The 17,582-nt window shown below is 38.3% G+C and overlaps 1 protein-coding gene across 6 annotated transcripts in view; it reads right to left on the reverse strand.

The window, feature by feature from the left end:
* PACSIN2 (protein kinase C and casein kinase substrate in neurons 2) overlaps positions 1-17,582 on the reverse strand; it is a 60,329-nt gene that overhangs the window by 14,712 nt on the left and 28,035 nt on the right. For 5 of the 6 annotated variants that reach the window (XM_041426792.1, XM_041426787.1, XM_041426793.1 and 2 more), the window contains 2 exons: positions 11,313-11,423; positions 322-478 (listed from right to left, as the gene is read on the reverse strand). In XM_041426792.1, the coding sequence (XP_041282726.1) occupies positions 322-478; positions 11,313-11,372 (217 nt within the window). In that variant the 5' untranslated portion in view covers positions 11,373-11,423. Of the gene's footprint in view, positions 1-321; positions 479-11,312; positions 11,424-14,184; positions 14,336-17,582 lie in introns of those variants that run through there. The other variant, XM_041426790.1, reaches the window with a different exon arrangement.

Genomic DNA, 17,582 nt, shown 5'->3' on the forward strand with positions numbered 1-17,582 from the left:
CCCTTGTAATTCAGAATCCCTTTTCAAACTTTACTGGTAATTATCTAGAAACAGACAGTTCTCTAGAACATAACTCAGTACTGGAGGCAAGATTCATCTGCTTCAGCAAGAAGGAAGCAAACTTGCAAAAGAGCAGGGCTTTGCTTGGTCGGGTTTTTATCCAAAAAAGCTTGGTCATTTGTCACATTACTGAGCCTCTTGCAAAAACTCCATTATAGGCTAAAACATACAGTATTTCTGCTTTGTACTTACCAAAACAAAGAAATACAGAAACATTTTTTTCCATTTGAGAAAGTTGTCAGAGTTCAAACTCAGCATTACCTTTCTCCACAAGTTGCTTCCATCTTTTAGCCCATTCTGTGAGCTGCTGAGCATACACCTTCTCTATCCGTGCCCGTTCATGAATACAATTCATGAGATCATTGCAAAGTCTGTGGCCATCATCAATTCGTTTTACTGTCCTCTTGTAATTTCCAACCTACCAAGAGACAAAGACTTAATTCCTGACTGAAAGCTCTGAAAACAAGAGAAATCTCTAATTAACAGAAATACTGTAAACTAAGAGTAAGATAATACAGCAGGAAAATCAATTATGGAATCAGGTTCATTAATCTTAAATCAATTAATCATAAAACCTAACTAAAACATTAAAATTAATCATAAATTATTCACAAGACCTAACTGCAACAATGCAGCACAGGCTACGAGTTCCCCTGTAAAAGAAAGTTGTTAATTTAAAAAGTGAAAGCTTTATTATATTTTACTAAGTCTGCAATGTAATCATGGGCAGTCACCACAATTGTTCTGCATTATTATTTCTTGTTTATGTTCTAGGTAGTGGAGAAAATTAAAAGAAATAATAGAGTATACTTTCCCTCTTCAATATTCATTATCAAGTACCTAATACCTTAATTTTATACTGTGTTTTCAGGATTAATAAAACTGCAGAGACATGCAAAGAAGCATTGCAACATCTCTATCAACCATATTAATAGTTTTTAAGAATGCAGTCAGTGCTGAAAAACCAGATAGCGATTATTTCCAAAGTATGCTCTAGAATTTAATGTGAGAAGATACTGACAGCAGTGATGTGGAGTTACCATACTTAGAACTGTAAATACTAAAGAAAAAAACCCCCACAGTTGCTCAATGTACAAGCTATAATAAAATGAGGACATGAAGCAAAATGTACACCATATAATGAACATCCATTATATCATTAACACTCCCCTTTCACTTTTGTGCACACAGCAACATGGAATAATAAATCTAAATGTCTGAAAGGGAAAAAAGCCTTACACTGCTCCCAGAGTAACATTTCCACTGAATTCAAGGTCACTCAGGCTGGCTTTTGTAAACATTAAACAAGACCTAAGAGCTCTGTTAAGAGAACTTGCACAGGCTATTAAATATCACAGCCAGTTTCTTATCTGCCCAAACTACCTGACTGAAAAACAAAGATTAGCAGCAAAGCAGTAGATTAAATATTCAAATACTCAAAGCGTGTTAGTCATTTTTGCATTTGAATCATATCTGCTTCACATCTGACAGAGAAAAACAGTATATACGGGAATACTCTTAAAAGGGGAAAAAAATCCCTATACTAAGTGCTGGAGGAATAAATGACTATGCTATAAATACAGACATATGCTAGGTCTTCTCATTAAATCTGGGAAAAAAAATCAAAACCATCAATGACATGACAAAGCCATTTCTCTTAGTAGCTTCAAAGAATTCATCTGAGCATGTTTTTTGGTTTGGACTGGATCCATTTCAACAGATCAAAGGAATTTAGTTAGCATCTAAGTAAGGCATTAGTTAGCAGTCCCTGATTTGTCTAAATCACGTAAACAAATGCATACACACACCCCCTGCCCATTTAAACATAAGCCACAATATAACTGAAGATAAGAAGCTACCATAGAGAGTCAATGCATCCATGTGAACTAATTGCATCTATTACCAAGAAAGCATGAAAAATAACCTTCTATTTTCAGCAGAAATGGAAATGGAGAAGTAGGCAGTTATACATACGTAATCAAAGTGTTAAGGGAATTAAATACCTCCAAGAACACCTACAATCTTTGTAATGAAAAACAAATCATTCATCTGCTCAAAATTACTCCAGCTGTAGGTTCACAATCAAGCATACTTTCAAAACAGGTTATGTTAGCTTGGCACAACTACTGAAGCCTTACATTAGCATCAATTTGTGTTTCCAGTTATGAGCCCAGGGATTTATGTCTGTAGCACGAACATTTCCTTTCATAAATTCTCACTATTAAATTACCTTTTTAAATGGTAATATTGAATGAGAGCTGGCTGCCTTTCATTCTGAGCAAACTCTAACCTCATGGTAGCACCAAGCAGTTGCCAAATTTCATGCAGGTATTCCGAGAACTGAACTGAGCTTAGCTGTGACCATTCACTGTTATCACATAAGGGCACCTGTAAAGAGCTGCATGCACACCACAGATAATTCACCCACCATCTCCTTCTCCTCCTCCTCACAGAAGGACTGAAGGAACTCAGCACCACAGTTTAGAATCAGTATAAAGAGGAACCAGGCCTACAATACTAGAAAATAACCTGGTATTGCAAAGAAAGCCTTTTACACTGAAATTTCCCCCATCAGGAATGCTAGAATTTTGGAAATACAGCATTTTTTCCTGTGTTTCATGACAGAGAACATAAGTTATATAACTTGGCAGGTAACATTTTGAAAACCTAGTGGTTTCTTTTAAAAATTGCATTTTAAGTTAGGGACACTGCAATGACACATTTTAGAGATGTAGAATGTGCAGCTTATCATTGCAGGAGATAAGATTTGAGACACAAGGTCCTTACGGCACAGAGCCAAGTAAAGGGAAAAGAAATTCAGTCTTTAGGTTGTCAAGGAACTACTACATTAACTGTAGAGAAGTTAAAACAATAAATGAAAAACCTAGAAACACACTCAAGACACCCTGAACTCTGAAAAACATGATCTTATACATTGTTTATTCAAGACTCTTTTCTCCAATTTCTGAGGTAAATGGCAAACATTCTGCAAGACTTCCCCCTTCCCCTTCACAAGAAGTATTTGAGCAAATTAAAAATGAAGAATTCTTTTATTTGTAGCAACTCGCCCCAGGAACAACACAAGAAAAAAAAAAAATCCTGTGCTTCTTTGTTTCAGTCAGGGCCATTTTACATAATGCCTGGCAATTTTCAGATTTCTCAATTAGCCCTATACAGTACATGAACATATATAATTTTGCTAGTTAGAATAATTTCCTGATCATTCTGAGCATTGCACTATTTCTTGCTAAACAGAGAGCAAACAACTAAGACATGAAGTTATGACATGAAGTTCTAAGTCTTCATGTCCTACACATAAAATACTTGTTTCAGAAGGGTAAATTTTAAGACTACAAACTTTCTTAGCATTTCAAGTAGAAAAATAGATATTAAAATACTATAACCCCACTTTCATTTTAGTATCAACAATACATCCATCTGAAGGAGATAGTTTATTACATGGTATCAAATTCACTCACTGTTTACCTTAGTTCTCAGAAACACTTCAAAAGGAAATAACCAAGAGTTTATTTCTTAAAAATACCATTATAATGGTCACTTTTTAAATGTAATCAGTTCATTCCAAGAAAATTGTGGTTCATAGTTTTGTGTCACTCTTCCTACCTGTTCTAATTTGAATTAACCATCAGTTTTAACCCTCTTCTACTGCAAAAAATACTGAGCTTTACTGCTTGTAAATCTCAGTTGATCCTATTTTGCCCCATTTATCTCTTACAGGCACTATAGATGCTGTCATGTCTCCATTTAGCTTAACCAAGAAAGCATTCCTTCTGATTTTATCATTTTCTCTCAGGCATGAGCACAGCAATGTCACCTCAAATCCTCTCCCAAATCTAAGATTTAGGAAATCTGTAAGGTTCAGAAAAAACCACAGAGGCATCCTCTGATGAGGCATTGATCATCCTGTAGTTGGCAGTGCAGGCAGCTTGCCTTTTACCAAGGGAGCCAAGCACTGACACCGATAGGATCTTTAGTGGGAATTTATCTTAAGAGTTTGCAACCTCATTATTCTACAATTTCACAGCACTAAACGCAAGGGGAGAGTCTTAAATTATGTTGGCTCCTTCACCACAACTGTTAGACTCTTTTTTTATTTTAAGGCATATTCATAGAGCAGCACAAAAGCCTAGAGTGTTAAATACACCTTGCAGGTTTTTCTGGTACACTGAGAGAAAAAAGAAAAGAAGTTTCATTTGTTAGCAGCCCAGAAGGTGGCAAACATTCAGCTATTGCTAAACTCCTATTAGGTAATTTCAGCATACCACGACAAACATTATACCATAAATACTTCAGGGGCTTCAAATGCCTGCAGATAGATTTGTCAACTCTTTTTGCAAGCTTGCAGAGCTTATTCATAACAAATCAGCCTTTATGAACTGGAACCATTCAAAAGAAAGTCAACAAGGTATTTTTAGGGACAAATACTCCTAGGCATGAAACAGAATAATAAGCTTTAAAGGTTCATAGTCAAACCCACACATACCAATGGCCAACATAGGGACACACACTACTTCCAGCATTCCATTTAACCATGAGGAAAATTTCTTTCCAGCTACGTCAAACAGGAAGTTTCCAAACATTTCAACCAGCTTAAACATCTAAAACCAATGTGTGGTTTTTAGAAATAAGAATAATTATCTTGGTGCATAATTAGCACACACAGTCCAAGTACCTGTGAGCATTAGCTCTGAGTAAGTTTAAGTTTATGCATATAAATTCACCCCTGGTTACAAGAAAAATCCTGAGGAAGCTCTTAAACACACAAAAAAAAATCTTAAGCCAAATACACCACTAAAGCAAACACTGGCAATATAAATGAAAAATATTCCATTGCTCAAAGTTAGGAGGAGATTTAAAAAACAACTATGTGACAGGAATCTACTATTGCAAAGTCCAAATATTTTTATCCAGAATGTTGCATTTGGGTCTTGCTTTGGTTGGTTGGGGTTTTTGTTTTGGGAAGGAGTTTTTTAGTTGTTTGTTTTGTTGGTTTTTTATGTGATTAGGAGGGGGCAGGGGACAATGGCAATGCAAACAGAGGCCAAATTTAATTCATCCATACTACACAGGGGATCAACTTCCACTTTGAGAGGTTGAAAGTCTTATATTGCTAATGGATTCTCAGCAAATCCTTCAGAATGCAACAAAAGCTCTGTGTTCAGCACTTCAGAATGCACACCAGGTCCTGTCCTCCAAGGGAACCACTCACAGGGCTAAAATAATCTCAGCTGCAGGTTTAGCAGCTGTTCAGTGACTATTTCTGTGTGGGTAAGTAGGTGTTTGAAACACCCCTGCAATAAATGGGCTCCATATTGCTGATGTAAGCAGAAAGTCAGGGAGATCAGGAAGCACACAGTCTCTGAGGGACCTAGAGCTCATTTAAAGTAAGTGCCTCTACAGGCAGGGTAGCTGCTCCTTTTGATGTCTTACCTTGCAAGATATTCATACGCTTCCCTTTGGTCTCTAGAAACACTCACTCATTGGCTTCCTTACCTTCACAGGTATGTAACTGAACAAGAGCATTGGTCTCATCTTGCCCAAGGCATTTTTCTTTTAATAGATCCCTTATAGTGATTACCAGCATAAGGCTGGAGCTTAATAAACAGAAAGCAACCTTTATGATGCATTTTGTTAATTATTAATATACCAAATTCCTTCACAGACATTCCAAACTACTCCAGTAGAACAAAGCCAATAGGTCTCATGCCCACTTCTCATGTTTAACTAAAGCAACACAATGTTGGAACTAACTAGTTTTTGGACTGGTCTATTTTTGGATGCAGAAAGTCCCCCAGATGATTATGATGCATTTACAGCAGTCATGTAAATGCTAAAACTCCATATAATAGATGAGGAAGGAACAGAAAGGCTTTCAAACCATACCTTTTCCACCTTCCCTTGGAAAACCTGCTGCCACCCTGCTTCAGGCTATCAGCAATAACCTTTGATTACCCAGAGCACATCATCCTTGTCAGCTAATTAACACAGATGAAGGAATACCTTCTTAGAGCATATCAGCAAGATTCCTCAGTCTCTAGGATTTCTGCACCCAGAGAGAGTCATGAGCTTAACCAGACACACCAAGGTACATTGAGGCTTGACAGAAAAATAAATTAGCAGAGTGAAATTTCCACCTCTTAGGTAATTTAAGACACTAGTACAACTGAAACTTTGATTAAATCCTCCAGTGCTATTGTGGGAATTACTCTTCAGAAAGTATTTTCTTAGTATTTTTCAATTCTTTGTTCTCTAAGCAAGGTGTATCAAAACAGGTACAAAATTCTTTGACTCCTAAAGTACTTTATTGACTAAACACCTGAAGAAATTAGGAGAAAAAAAAGGATTTGTTCTACTGAAAAGGATTTGTCATCCTGCTAGAAGACAAAAAGCCTTAAAGTAGTATCTTGGGTTTACCAAATACCACTTCAATTTAATTATGAAAGCTGCTGATTTTAATTTGGCACGCTTAACAAACATATAATTCTGAAAGCCTGTTTTTTTGACTCGTATCAGCTGTTCTGATACAAGATACTACCCCTGCCTAAGCCTTGACCTACCCACATTTTTTGACTACCAGATCTACAGTAAGCTATCACCATGAACACAAGTTCAAACAGCAACTTCTCCAATTCCCTTTCAACAAGACAGCAATTTCCCAACCACAAATCAGAACCTGATAACAATATCTGTGTTGTAATAAAAACTACTAACCTTTAGAGGAAACCAGTTACTATTTGTATTGTATTTCCAGCACTGAACTTAACTCTCAGTGCCAGAACTGGAAATTTCCATGAACAGTATTGAAATAGCAACTTAATAAAAAAAGTTTAACAGATTAAGTAACCTGCACTGAACTGCTCCATGAACAGTCTGAGCATATGCAATCTGACAAGGTTAGCATAGTAAATCTACTACCGGGCAATTACAGACTCCACATTTTTTAGTAAGAAACCACAGCAAAGGCAGTGACCTTCCAAAAGAAACCAAAGCCTTCTAGAGTCAGCAAACTGATAGAGAACAAAGTGTTTCATGTCCTAAAGACAATGAAATTTCTGTCAACAGCAATGGCAAAAGCTTTGAAGTTCACTTATCAACATTTTATTAGGTACAGTTCTCATCAGCTCAACAGAACAACCAACTTTCAACAACTGAAAATGCTTTAGTTTCAATAGATATACAGTGAGGAAAAAACAGCTTTGACAATCAGTTTTTCAGCTACGTTCCAGACACCTTATTCTTTCCCAAATGCCTTTAAGAAAAAGATGGGCTTTGCAGCAGAGTTCAAAGGTAAATAAATCTGAGCTATTTTGGAGTGTGAGGGAACAAACTTGAAAGCTCACCCTGCCAGATTCACACTTCTGTGCCAAGTTCAAATACATTCACTGCTTTCAGCTGTGGCACTAAAACATATCAAGGTGGCTTTTAACAAACTGCAAGCTGACTTTAAAAACAAAGAAAAAATTTACTGTGTCAAAAATCTTGAAAAACCTCTAACAAGAGCATAAATGTCAGAATCCATAGCAACTAAATAACTTCCAAACTGATTAGGAGTTCTTTACTTCCTGTGACCTGAGCCATGAAGCACTCAGCTGGCATTCCAGAGGCACCACAGCTTTTCTAATCAAATCAAACAGAATACATTGATCAAAGCTGTTTAACTCTTTTGAGAAAGATTAAGACCAGAATTCAAAGTTGCAGTCTTCAGAAACAAACCAACCAATTCAGAACATATAGAAAAGAATGGGTTTGAGACTAAAATGCAGTCAAATTTAGTTTGGATAGATGACTCCAAACAAGAAGTATCATGGAATGGCTTGGATTGGAAGGGATGTTAAACATCGTCCAGTTCTACCCCCCTGCCATGGGCAGGGACACCTTCCACTGTCCCAGCTTGCTCAGAGCCCCATCCAGCCTGGCCTTGGACACTGCCAGGGATGAGACACAGCTCCTCTGGGCAATCTGTGCCAGGGCCTCACCATCCTCACAGGGAACAATTTCTTCCTGATATGCAATTTAAACCTTTTTTCTGTTAGTGTGAAGCCATTCCCCCTTGTCCTGTCACCCCAGCCCTTGTCAAGAGTCTCTCCCCCTTTTTCCTGCGGGTTCCCTTCAGGCACTGGAAGGCCACAAGGAGGTCACCCCAAAGCCTTCTCTTCTCCAGGCTGAGCAATCCCAATTCCCTCAGCCTTTCCTCCCAGCAGAGCTGGCTCCATCCCTCTGATCCCCTTGGTGTCCCTGCTCTGGCCTGGCTCCAGCAGCTCCCTGTCCTTCCTGTGCTGGCCCCAGGGCTGGATGCAGCCCTGCAGGGAGCACTCAGCAGAGCGGGGCAGAGGGGCAGAATCCCTCCTGCCCTGCTGCCCTGGGGCTCTGGGTGCAGCCCAGCACAGGGGGGTTCTGGGTTGGGGCAGGGCCAGCTCTCACCCACAGCACCCCCAAGTCCTTCTGCCAGGGCTGCTCCATCTGCTCATCCCCTGCCTGGATCCATCACACAGAAGGATGTGCCCAAGACAGGGGCAGCACCAGCACCTGGTCTGGTTAAACCTCATGAGATTCCCATGGGCCACTGCTTGAGCTTGTCCAGGTCCCTCTGGATTGTCACTGCACCCTCAGCTTGGTGTCATCTGCAAAGCTGCTGAGGTGCCCTCGATCCCTCTGTGTCATTAATGAAGATATTAAATACTGGTCCCAGTACAGACCCCTGAGGGACAACCACTTTTAACCAATGTCCACTGGGATTCTGAGCCATTGACTGCTTCTCTCTGGATGCAGCCACCCAACTAATTCCTTTTCCATCCAGCAATCCACCCACAGAATCCATGTCTCCCCAGCTTGGAGAGAAGGATGGTATGAGGGACCATGTCAAAGGTTTTACAGCAATCCACACAAATTACATCTGTACCCTTTCTCTTGCCCACTGATAGAGCCGCTCCACTAGAAAAGGTCACAAGGTTGGTCATGCAAGATTTGCCCTTGGTTGCCTCAAAGCACCTCCCTGCCCTCCTTGTGCCTTATCAGAGCTTCTAAGAGAGTCTGTCCCATGATCCTTCCCAGGCACAGAGGTGAGTTTGACAGGTCAGTAGTTACCAGAGTCCTCTTTCCTACCCCTTATAAAGCCAGGTACAATGTTTCACTCTTTCCTGTCACCTGGAATTTCACCTGATTGCCATGGCTTTCCAAGCATCATTTTAACAAGAACAATCATTGTGGTTATACATCAAAAAAGAGAAAGCACAGAAAAACCTATAAGGAAACCAGCTGATTGCTGAAGTCTAACATTTCCTTATCCAAGGATAAAGAAAGGTATGCTCATGCATTATACATTAGTCTACTCACACTGCTTATGAAACAGACTGCAGTCCTGACCTTTTGGAAAGAATACATAGACAAGTCCAAGGAAACAGACTTAAGTAGTAGTGTTTACAAAATGATGTAAAATAAGTCACAAACAGCACAAACTCAAATAAGCCACCTATAATAAGTATCAAGTACATTTAAACAAACCTTCATGAAGGCACTAATTTAAGGTAATTGCCATTTCTGATCATACTTTATTGGATTTAATTCTTTGAAATTTTCTGTAAACTATGATTATGTTTGGACAAATTTGAACTCATTCACTCAGCTTTTATGCTTCCAGACACGATTATTTGATGGAAGACAACAGCTTGGTACAGAACAGCCAGCCAGAAATCACGTTCTACTGCCAAGTATAGGATGCACAACACACATCAAAATATCCCAACACACATCAAAATATCCCTCCAGAATTCTTTTTTCCTGACTGCCTCATTTTATTTTGAAACACTTCTAGCAAGCAAGACTGCCCAGGACATTGCCTCAGCACATAACAAACCACACAGTAAAACTGAATTTGGAAGGACCCTCTGGAGATCAGGTAGCTCAATCTCTTGCTCGGAGCAGGTGTGATAGCTCAGATTGCTCAGGATCACAGCCAGTTGAGAGACACCTCCAAGAGCAGTAGTTCACAGGGTTCTCCTTTCTACCCCTTTTAAAGACAGGTACAATGTTTCACTCTTTCCTGTCACCTGGAATTTCACCTGATTGCCATGGCTTCCAAGCATCATTTTAACAAGAACAATCTTTGTGGTTATACATCAAATGGTCCCACAGCTTGTCTGCAGTCATCCTACAAAGCACCCCTACAACAAAAGGGGTCAAGGCTTAAAAGAGTGATTTTAAAAGAACTTATTTATAAAGAAGACAAATATATCTAACATAACAGTAATCATCTTCTCAAAAAAACTGTACTCAACAGATCCTCACTAGCATTAGGGCTTTTACAGAATATACTGAAAAAAACATGAGAGATCTGCATCAAAATGTATGTTGTCACCACAAACAGCACAGTTTAGCAGTCTAGAAAAGCTTACATTTCAAAGTACAATATCAGGTCACCAAAATCAAGCTGTCTAACATAGGTGTCTGGTAAATTCAGACAGATTCTCCTAAGTCATTTTCATGTTTGCTATAGTTCAAACTCAAAAGAGCCCCCTCTCAAATGGTAGAAGTTTGTCCAGCTGAATACAGCTAATTTGGACAGTGTGCTTACCTCCAATTGTGTCAGTATTGACACTGCCAAACCTTTCTTTTTACTCAAAGGAAAAGACTTGTTTTTGTAAAAGTATCTCTGCTTTATGAATTTTCCTTTCTTCAGGGCTTAAATTATCACAGCATCTGAAAGTCTCTGTCAGACTGGGGCAGCACAAATTGCTGATATTACGAAGTACTTCATATTATCTTTCTGTATGTATGCTTTTACACTGAGATAAGAATAACTTGTCTCAAGAAAGTTTATACTTATATCTAGATACAAACAGGAGACAGGCAGTACCTCCACACAGTATCTTACTTTTCTAATTTATGTACACTTAAGAGTAGCTTGGAACTGTTACTTCAGATTTAACACTGATCATTTTAAAAGCTACTCACATATGGCCTTCCTTGACAATAAAAACTGACAAAGGTTCAATTTTGTATTCCATACCATATCCAAGTGGATGATCCTCAAGTTTGTGCCCATTAAAGCCCTCAAAAGAAATAGGTCAAAATCTAAAAGGTAATTTCTACCCTGAAGGCTATTTCTGCAGATCACAATAACCAATATGTCTTGTATTGCGGCTCTCGCCACAATTTACAGTGAACAAAAATCAGATTTTCTACAATACGAGTAAAAAATAAAATTAAAATATTGAACAGAACATTTAGATTACCTCCCAGAAGCTATCACTAGAAACTTCTACTCCAACGGAATCATCATATGAGCCAGACATTGTTATATATGAAGAGCTTGTAGGTATTCAGAGCTTAAACACCTTCAGAATCTGTAAAAAAAGAAAAAAAAATGAGCATTATTAATGAAGTGAAGTTTTGAAGTTATGAAAAAAAAATTATGTTAAGCAACTTCATTCAGTATTTTGATATCTAAAGATGCCAAATAAAAACAAGAGGTAACCACACAGGGCATTTTGGAACAGAAAACTTCTACCATGCAGTTTGTGGCTCTTATATATTGGTTGTCCATAAAACACTTAATGCATCTGCTTATATCACATTTCACTAGACTCTTGAGTTCATTTAATGATAAAATTTCCTATCATAACCCTAAGAAAAGATTGAGCAGTGAGATGCTTACTCATTAACTACTCCACTTTCAAAGCATTCCTACAAGACAATCAGCTGACCTTTGCTTCCGCAACAATAACCTGCACTGAGTCCTATTCCTTTTCCACTGGAAATCTGTTATACAATGAAACCCATTGGAAATATTTAAGGCAAAAATTTGTCGATCTAAATAAAAATAAATGTCGTCTTGTCATTGTTCTATTTTAGCAAAACAAACAAACAGAAAACCCATCAGCTCTGAATTCTGAGCTTTATTAGAAATAAGTCATTACCTTAACAGTTCAGGCATTTTAACTTTTATAGACAGAGCTGCAATGAAGAAAAATATAATTTATCCTCATCGAAGCAGATGACTTTATGAATTACTAGGTATGAAAAAGGTTAGGATTACCCTAAACTAACATGTAAGATTAACATCAAAAACATTACTGAGACAAAAATCCAGGCACTTGCATCCACAAATGCAGTTTGTGGGCTGGGGACCAAGAGGTAGGAGAGAAAGGAAACAGATGCATCCCAAAACACACACACAAATCCCTGTCTGATCTCTGCAGATATTTCACCAGGTTCCCCTGTTTGGATGTCTCATGACAAGTTTATCTCTAACTACTACCAGAGATATATACAGGTAAATAGATTTTACCACCCCTTGTGGGATGAATACTTTTATCAGTAGAATATAAGTTGAAGCTCCCTCTCTTTTTTTTTTGCCTTCTCAATCTTACTGCCCCCTTAAAGTCTCACGGCCCCTTCAAAAGGAGGCTGAAAACATCTACAAACCTGACCTTGCTGCCCAGTGGTTAGGACAAGCTACTAAGAGAAACAGCACTGAAAGCCTCCCAGGCAAGGAAAATTCAACATTAAATTGGCATTCCTGGAATACACTGAGAATAACCATGCCATAAGGGTGGGCACTTGTTCATAACAAAACCCAGCTACTGAAACAAAATAGTTATTTGGACAGTTGCAGCACAAACATAACAAAATTACTCTGGCTGGGAAGACAAGATGTTTCTCCTTATCAGTTTTTCATCCAATTCATTTACATAATGTAATTCACAAAAAGCTTACATAACCTTAAAGCTGAATATGGAACAAAAAACCACAAGAGGTACATCAATTGTTAGAATTCTAAGACAGCCAAAATATATTAAGGGTTTCACAAAATGGCAAACTAGAAAGGAAAATCCTATAGAGGCAACAGTCTAACATATTAATGCAACAGTCTTCAAATTTTGTTATTAGTAATTACCAAAAAAACAGCTCTTCCACCTGTGCTTTTACTGAGCCAAGAGGGAAAAGTTTAAACACTATGCAATTGTCAGTTTCTCTAGCAGCACACCTTTACACGGAATGTGTTCTTTCCAGATACATTTTGTCCCTTACAATTTTTACAATACATTCAGGATAGCAAAGATTACATCTGTGATAACACAAGTGTATTTTTCCAGATCCTTTTTCAGACAGCTATAAAGCAGTATAAGGAGGAAACCAAACTGCAGTAAGCTTGAAACTAGCTGGACCAATTCATAAAAATAGTTTAAAATTAAACAGTCAGGCATGCCATGCAGAACAAGGCAGGAATGAGGTTCCGAAGGTTGTCAGGAAGGGTTAGGGCAGTTTTTCTCCTCTACATCAAGATCTTTGAACCAAAGTGTTCACTGCCATTTGGAAGAGATCTGTCAGACAGCTGGAGAGCTGTTGTTTTCAGCAACTTGGAAGAACAACTCTGAAGTATAAACTTAGAGGAAAGTTTCAGCCCATCCCATCCAATTATTTTTACATATTAATGCAACAGTCTTCAAATTTTGTTATTAGTAATTACCAAAAAAACAGCTCTTCCACCTGTGCTTTTACTGAGCCAAGAGGGAAAAGTTTAAACACTATGCAATTGTCAGTTTCTCTAGCAGCACACCTTTACACGGAATGTGTTCTTTCCAGATACATTTTGTCCCTTACAATTTTTACAATACATTCAGGATAGCAAAGATTACATCTGTGATAACACAAGTGTATTTTTCCAGATCCTTTTTCAGACAGCTATAAAGCAGTATAAGGAAGAAACCAAACTGCAGTAAGCTTGAAACTAGCTGGACCAATTCATAAAAATAGTTTAAAATTAAACAGTCAGGCATGCCATGCAGAACAAGGCAGGAATGAGGTTCCGAAGGTTGTCAGGAAGGGTTAGGGCAGTTTTTCTCCTCTACATCAAGATCTTTGAACCAAAGTGTTCACTGCCATTTGGAAGAGATCTGTCAGACAGCTGGAGAGCTGTTGTTTTCAGCAACTTGGAAGAACAACTCTGAAGTATAAACTTAGAGGAAAGTTTCAGCCCATCCCATCCAGTCATCCATCCCACTCTCCCAAACCACACAAGCAGTATTTTTTATTTTTTCCCTCCAAATACGGATAAAAAAGACAATGAAAGTGTTATGAAGTAATAATACAGTGTCCACTTACCTTTAACAAAATAGCTTAAACTACATCATTCCTGCAAATTTACTCTGAAAAGTTACATGGAAAGATTGAAAAAGTTCAAACACAGGAACATTTTCTTAAATGAAGAAACAGGTTGTGGTGACTGGATTTTTAAAAAACCCTTTTATTCCTCCTCAACTAGAACTACATAATACATGGAGTTATCCTTTTTTTCCATAGAAGCATTAAAACTATCAGCACTCAGGAAATACTGATGGAATTAAGGTTTTAATATGCCAAATACTGTGCTGTGAGAAAGTATGAGCAAGCGCATTTAGGGAAACATTGTGAAGTCATAGCAACAACTGGTACAGAAAAACACTGTTTTTACAGCCCTACTTAAAAATAAACTGTATACTGAGATAGGAACATTAAGTGGTATGAGTCATACTACTCTCACAAAATAGAATTATTACAGAAGCCAGGCCTCTAGCACATTTTTTGTCAGGGTTTGGTCCTCCCATCCTCCAAGTGAATTTGCAGAGATTTCACAAGTAAAGTTCATTGCACTTTTTTTTTTTTTGTTTTTCAGGGTCTTCCATTTTACTATAAAAGAAAACCTATGAACAACTACAGATGTCACTTAAAATCTAGAAAATTTAGATGGATACACCAGGAAAGATGAGTTCTGCACAGATTCTCCACAAGCGAAAACCTACATTGGGGGTTCTCTGGTCATCTGGATTGCAGCAGAACCAATAACTCCATAGGAAAGCACAGTGCCACACCCACTTCCTATGTTCTCACAACAGTTTAGCTTCACCCACTTTTGTTCTTCTCATTCCACAACTCCAGGCACATCTCTTTAGCACCTTTTTCTTGTCCCCCAACTGCTAAGCAAACAGCAGCACAGGGCTGCAGCCACCAAAAAAAGCAGCCCAGAGAAAGCCTTACCAGTTCAGAGCCCCTGCTGCCTTTTGTCACAAGCACACTTTAGCCACAAGAGCTTATATAGGCTAAAAATAAATCACAAAGTCCAAGTGCAGAAAGTAACTCCATCTTAAATTATACATAGTGTAATAACTACAGAAATGATGCAAACAAACAAGGCTTCGGTTGATGGATACACCAAGAAAGATGAGTTCTGCACAGATTCTCCACAAGCGAAAACCTACATCTCACAGATTGGGGGTTCTCTGGTCAGCTGGATTGCAGCAGAACCAATAACTCCATAGGAAAGCACAGTGCCACACCCACTTCCTATGTTCTCACAACAGTTTAGCTTCACCCACTTTTGTTCTTCTCATTCCACAACTCCAGGCACATCTCTTTAGCACCTTTTTCTTGTCCCCCAACTGCTAAGCAAACAGCAGCACAGGGCTGCAGCCACCAAAAAAAGCAGCCCAGAGAAAGCCTTACCAGTTCAGAGCCCCTGCTGCCTTTTGTCACAAGCACACTTTAGCCACAAGAGCTTATATAGGCTAAAAATAAATCACAAAGTCCAAGTGCAGAAAGTAACTCCATCTTAAATTATACATAGTGTAATAACTACAGAAATGATGCAAACAAACAAGGCTTCAGTTTCTTGGCCCTGACTTTCAAGCAATTCTTGTAAATTAGGATACACTGATCTTTGCCACGAGGAAATGGACCTTAATAAATAACGGTGGCTTTTTTTAAAGCTTCCTCTTAGGGAACATTCTAGCCATGCTTTACGCTACAGGCCTTGAATTTCTTCCTCACTGCTAGTGCCCCACTGTGTGAAAAGAAGTGCTATAAACATCCTGAGGGCTTAACATACAAGGATTTTAGAAAATATTAACTAATAATAAGGAGCAGACCTTCAGATACCACATGCAAAAGCAGCTGAACACAAGATGCTGCCACGGCTCTCAAGAAGTTGGTTTTGACATTACTTTGAAAGCAATTTGCAAAATTCCTAGCTTTGTTCATGTTGAAATAATTGGGTTTTTGTTGGTTTTTTTTTTTTTTTTTTTTTCTGTGCAACAAATGCACACTGTTAAGAAATAATATCCACTGAATCTCAAAATTTCTCTTAAGGCATCTTTCAACAGGAAGATGGGAAAATAGGCTTTTAATAACAAATAACTTTGATGAACTCTTACTGTGAAACAGGTAGGGTTGTTTAAAGTGAGATTTTAATATTCTGGCTTCTTTTGGAAGATAATGTTTATTTTTAAATATATTTCACTATACTCAAAAAGACAGCATTACAACAAAAAATCTAATCACAGTCCCATGTACAATAGGCTGCTTTAAAGCATGGCAATCACTAAACTGTGGCCCTAGGTGACAAACTGGTCCACAACAGCGAAACATCTAAAAGTGACGTAACCTTCCAAGCATGATCAGCACAGGTTGCTCACGGCTCTCATGCAGATGGATCTTGAAAATCAGCAGGGATGGAGATGGCACAACCTCTCTGTGCAACCTATTCCAGTGATTAACTATCCTCAAGATGAGATACAGAAAAAAAAAAATAAAAAAATCCATACTTAGAAAACCAAATGGTGTTGTCATGCATTTTCTCCAGGGACTCTACAGATACAAGCTGAGACACAAACAGTCTACCAGCCTCTAGAAGAGAAAAGCACCTGGTCACATTACCTTTTAAACTTATTTTTGGAATGACAGCATTTGTCACCATGGATCTGACTCTTCAAGATACCAAGTTTCATGACTAAGGAGTGATTTACTTATGTATAAGGACATGACTCAACTTCAATTAGCTGCTCCTAAGAATTTTCAGCTATAATATTTTTCCTTCTTATTCACTGAATTCTCAGGTTTTCTTCCACACAGAATAGGAAGGAAACAAGACTTCCAGGTACAGAAATAAATACTGTGAACTACAGTGGTTTGCTACCAAGTATACCTGCCATGAATATGCCCAATCTCATTCTCTGGTTAAATAAAGCAATTTAGATGTTACCTTCTTTTCTATTTTGTCCAAAGAACTTGCTCTATAAGAGTTCCCAGTTTCTTCAGGGTTGGAATCTGTTTACTGTTTACATTGCTCCTCAATGCTGTGAAGTCTTCTAATTGCAATCAGTAGACATGACTGCATTTTTGTAACAGAAGTTAGGCCTTAGATTTTTAAAGGTAGAGTCTCAAATTGATGGCTTGGTTCTAGCTCTTCTTCAATCTATAAAATAGGCAGAATAGCACCCTCCTCCACAGGGATTTAAGATAATCCATTAGTCTCCATGAAAAAAAACAACTACAGCAACAAACACCAGAGAAAGGTCCATAAAAGGTTATTGAATCACTGTTTCTTGGGGAATTCAGCCTCTATGTTATAGTTGGCAGAGCCATCCACCAAATGATTTTTGGAAAGAAGTTGACAGCAACCTATTTGGTGAACTGTGAGCACTAAAGGAAGGAATCTAGGAAATGCATGCTGTGTTACAGACTCTGCA

The sequence above is a fragment of the Onychostruthus taczanowskii genome, unplaced genomic scaffold, assembly GCF_017590055.1.
Source record: "Onychostruthus taczanowskii isolate IOZ18803 unplaced genomic scaffold, ASM1759005v1 scaffold95, whole genome shotgun sequence".
NCBI classification, from domain to species: domain Eukaryota; kingdom Metazoa; phylum Chordata; class Aves; order Passeriformes; family Passeridae; genus Onychostruthus; species Onychostruthus taczanowskii.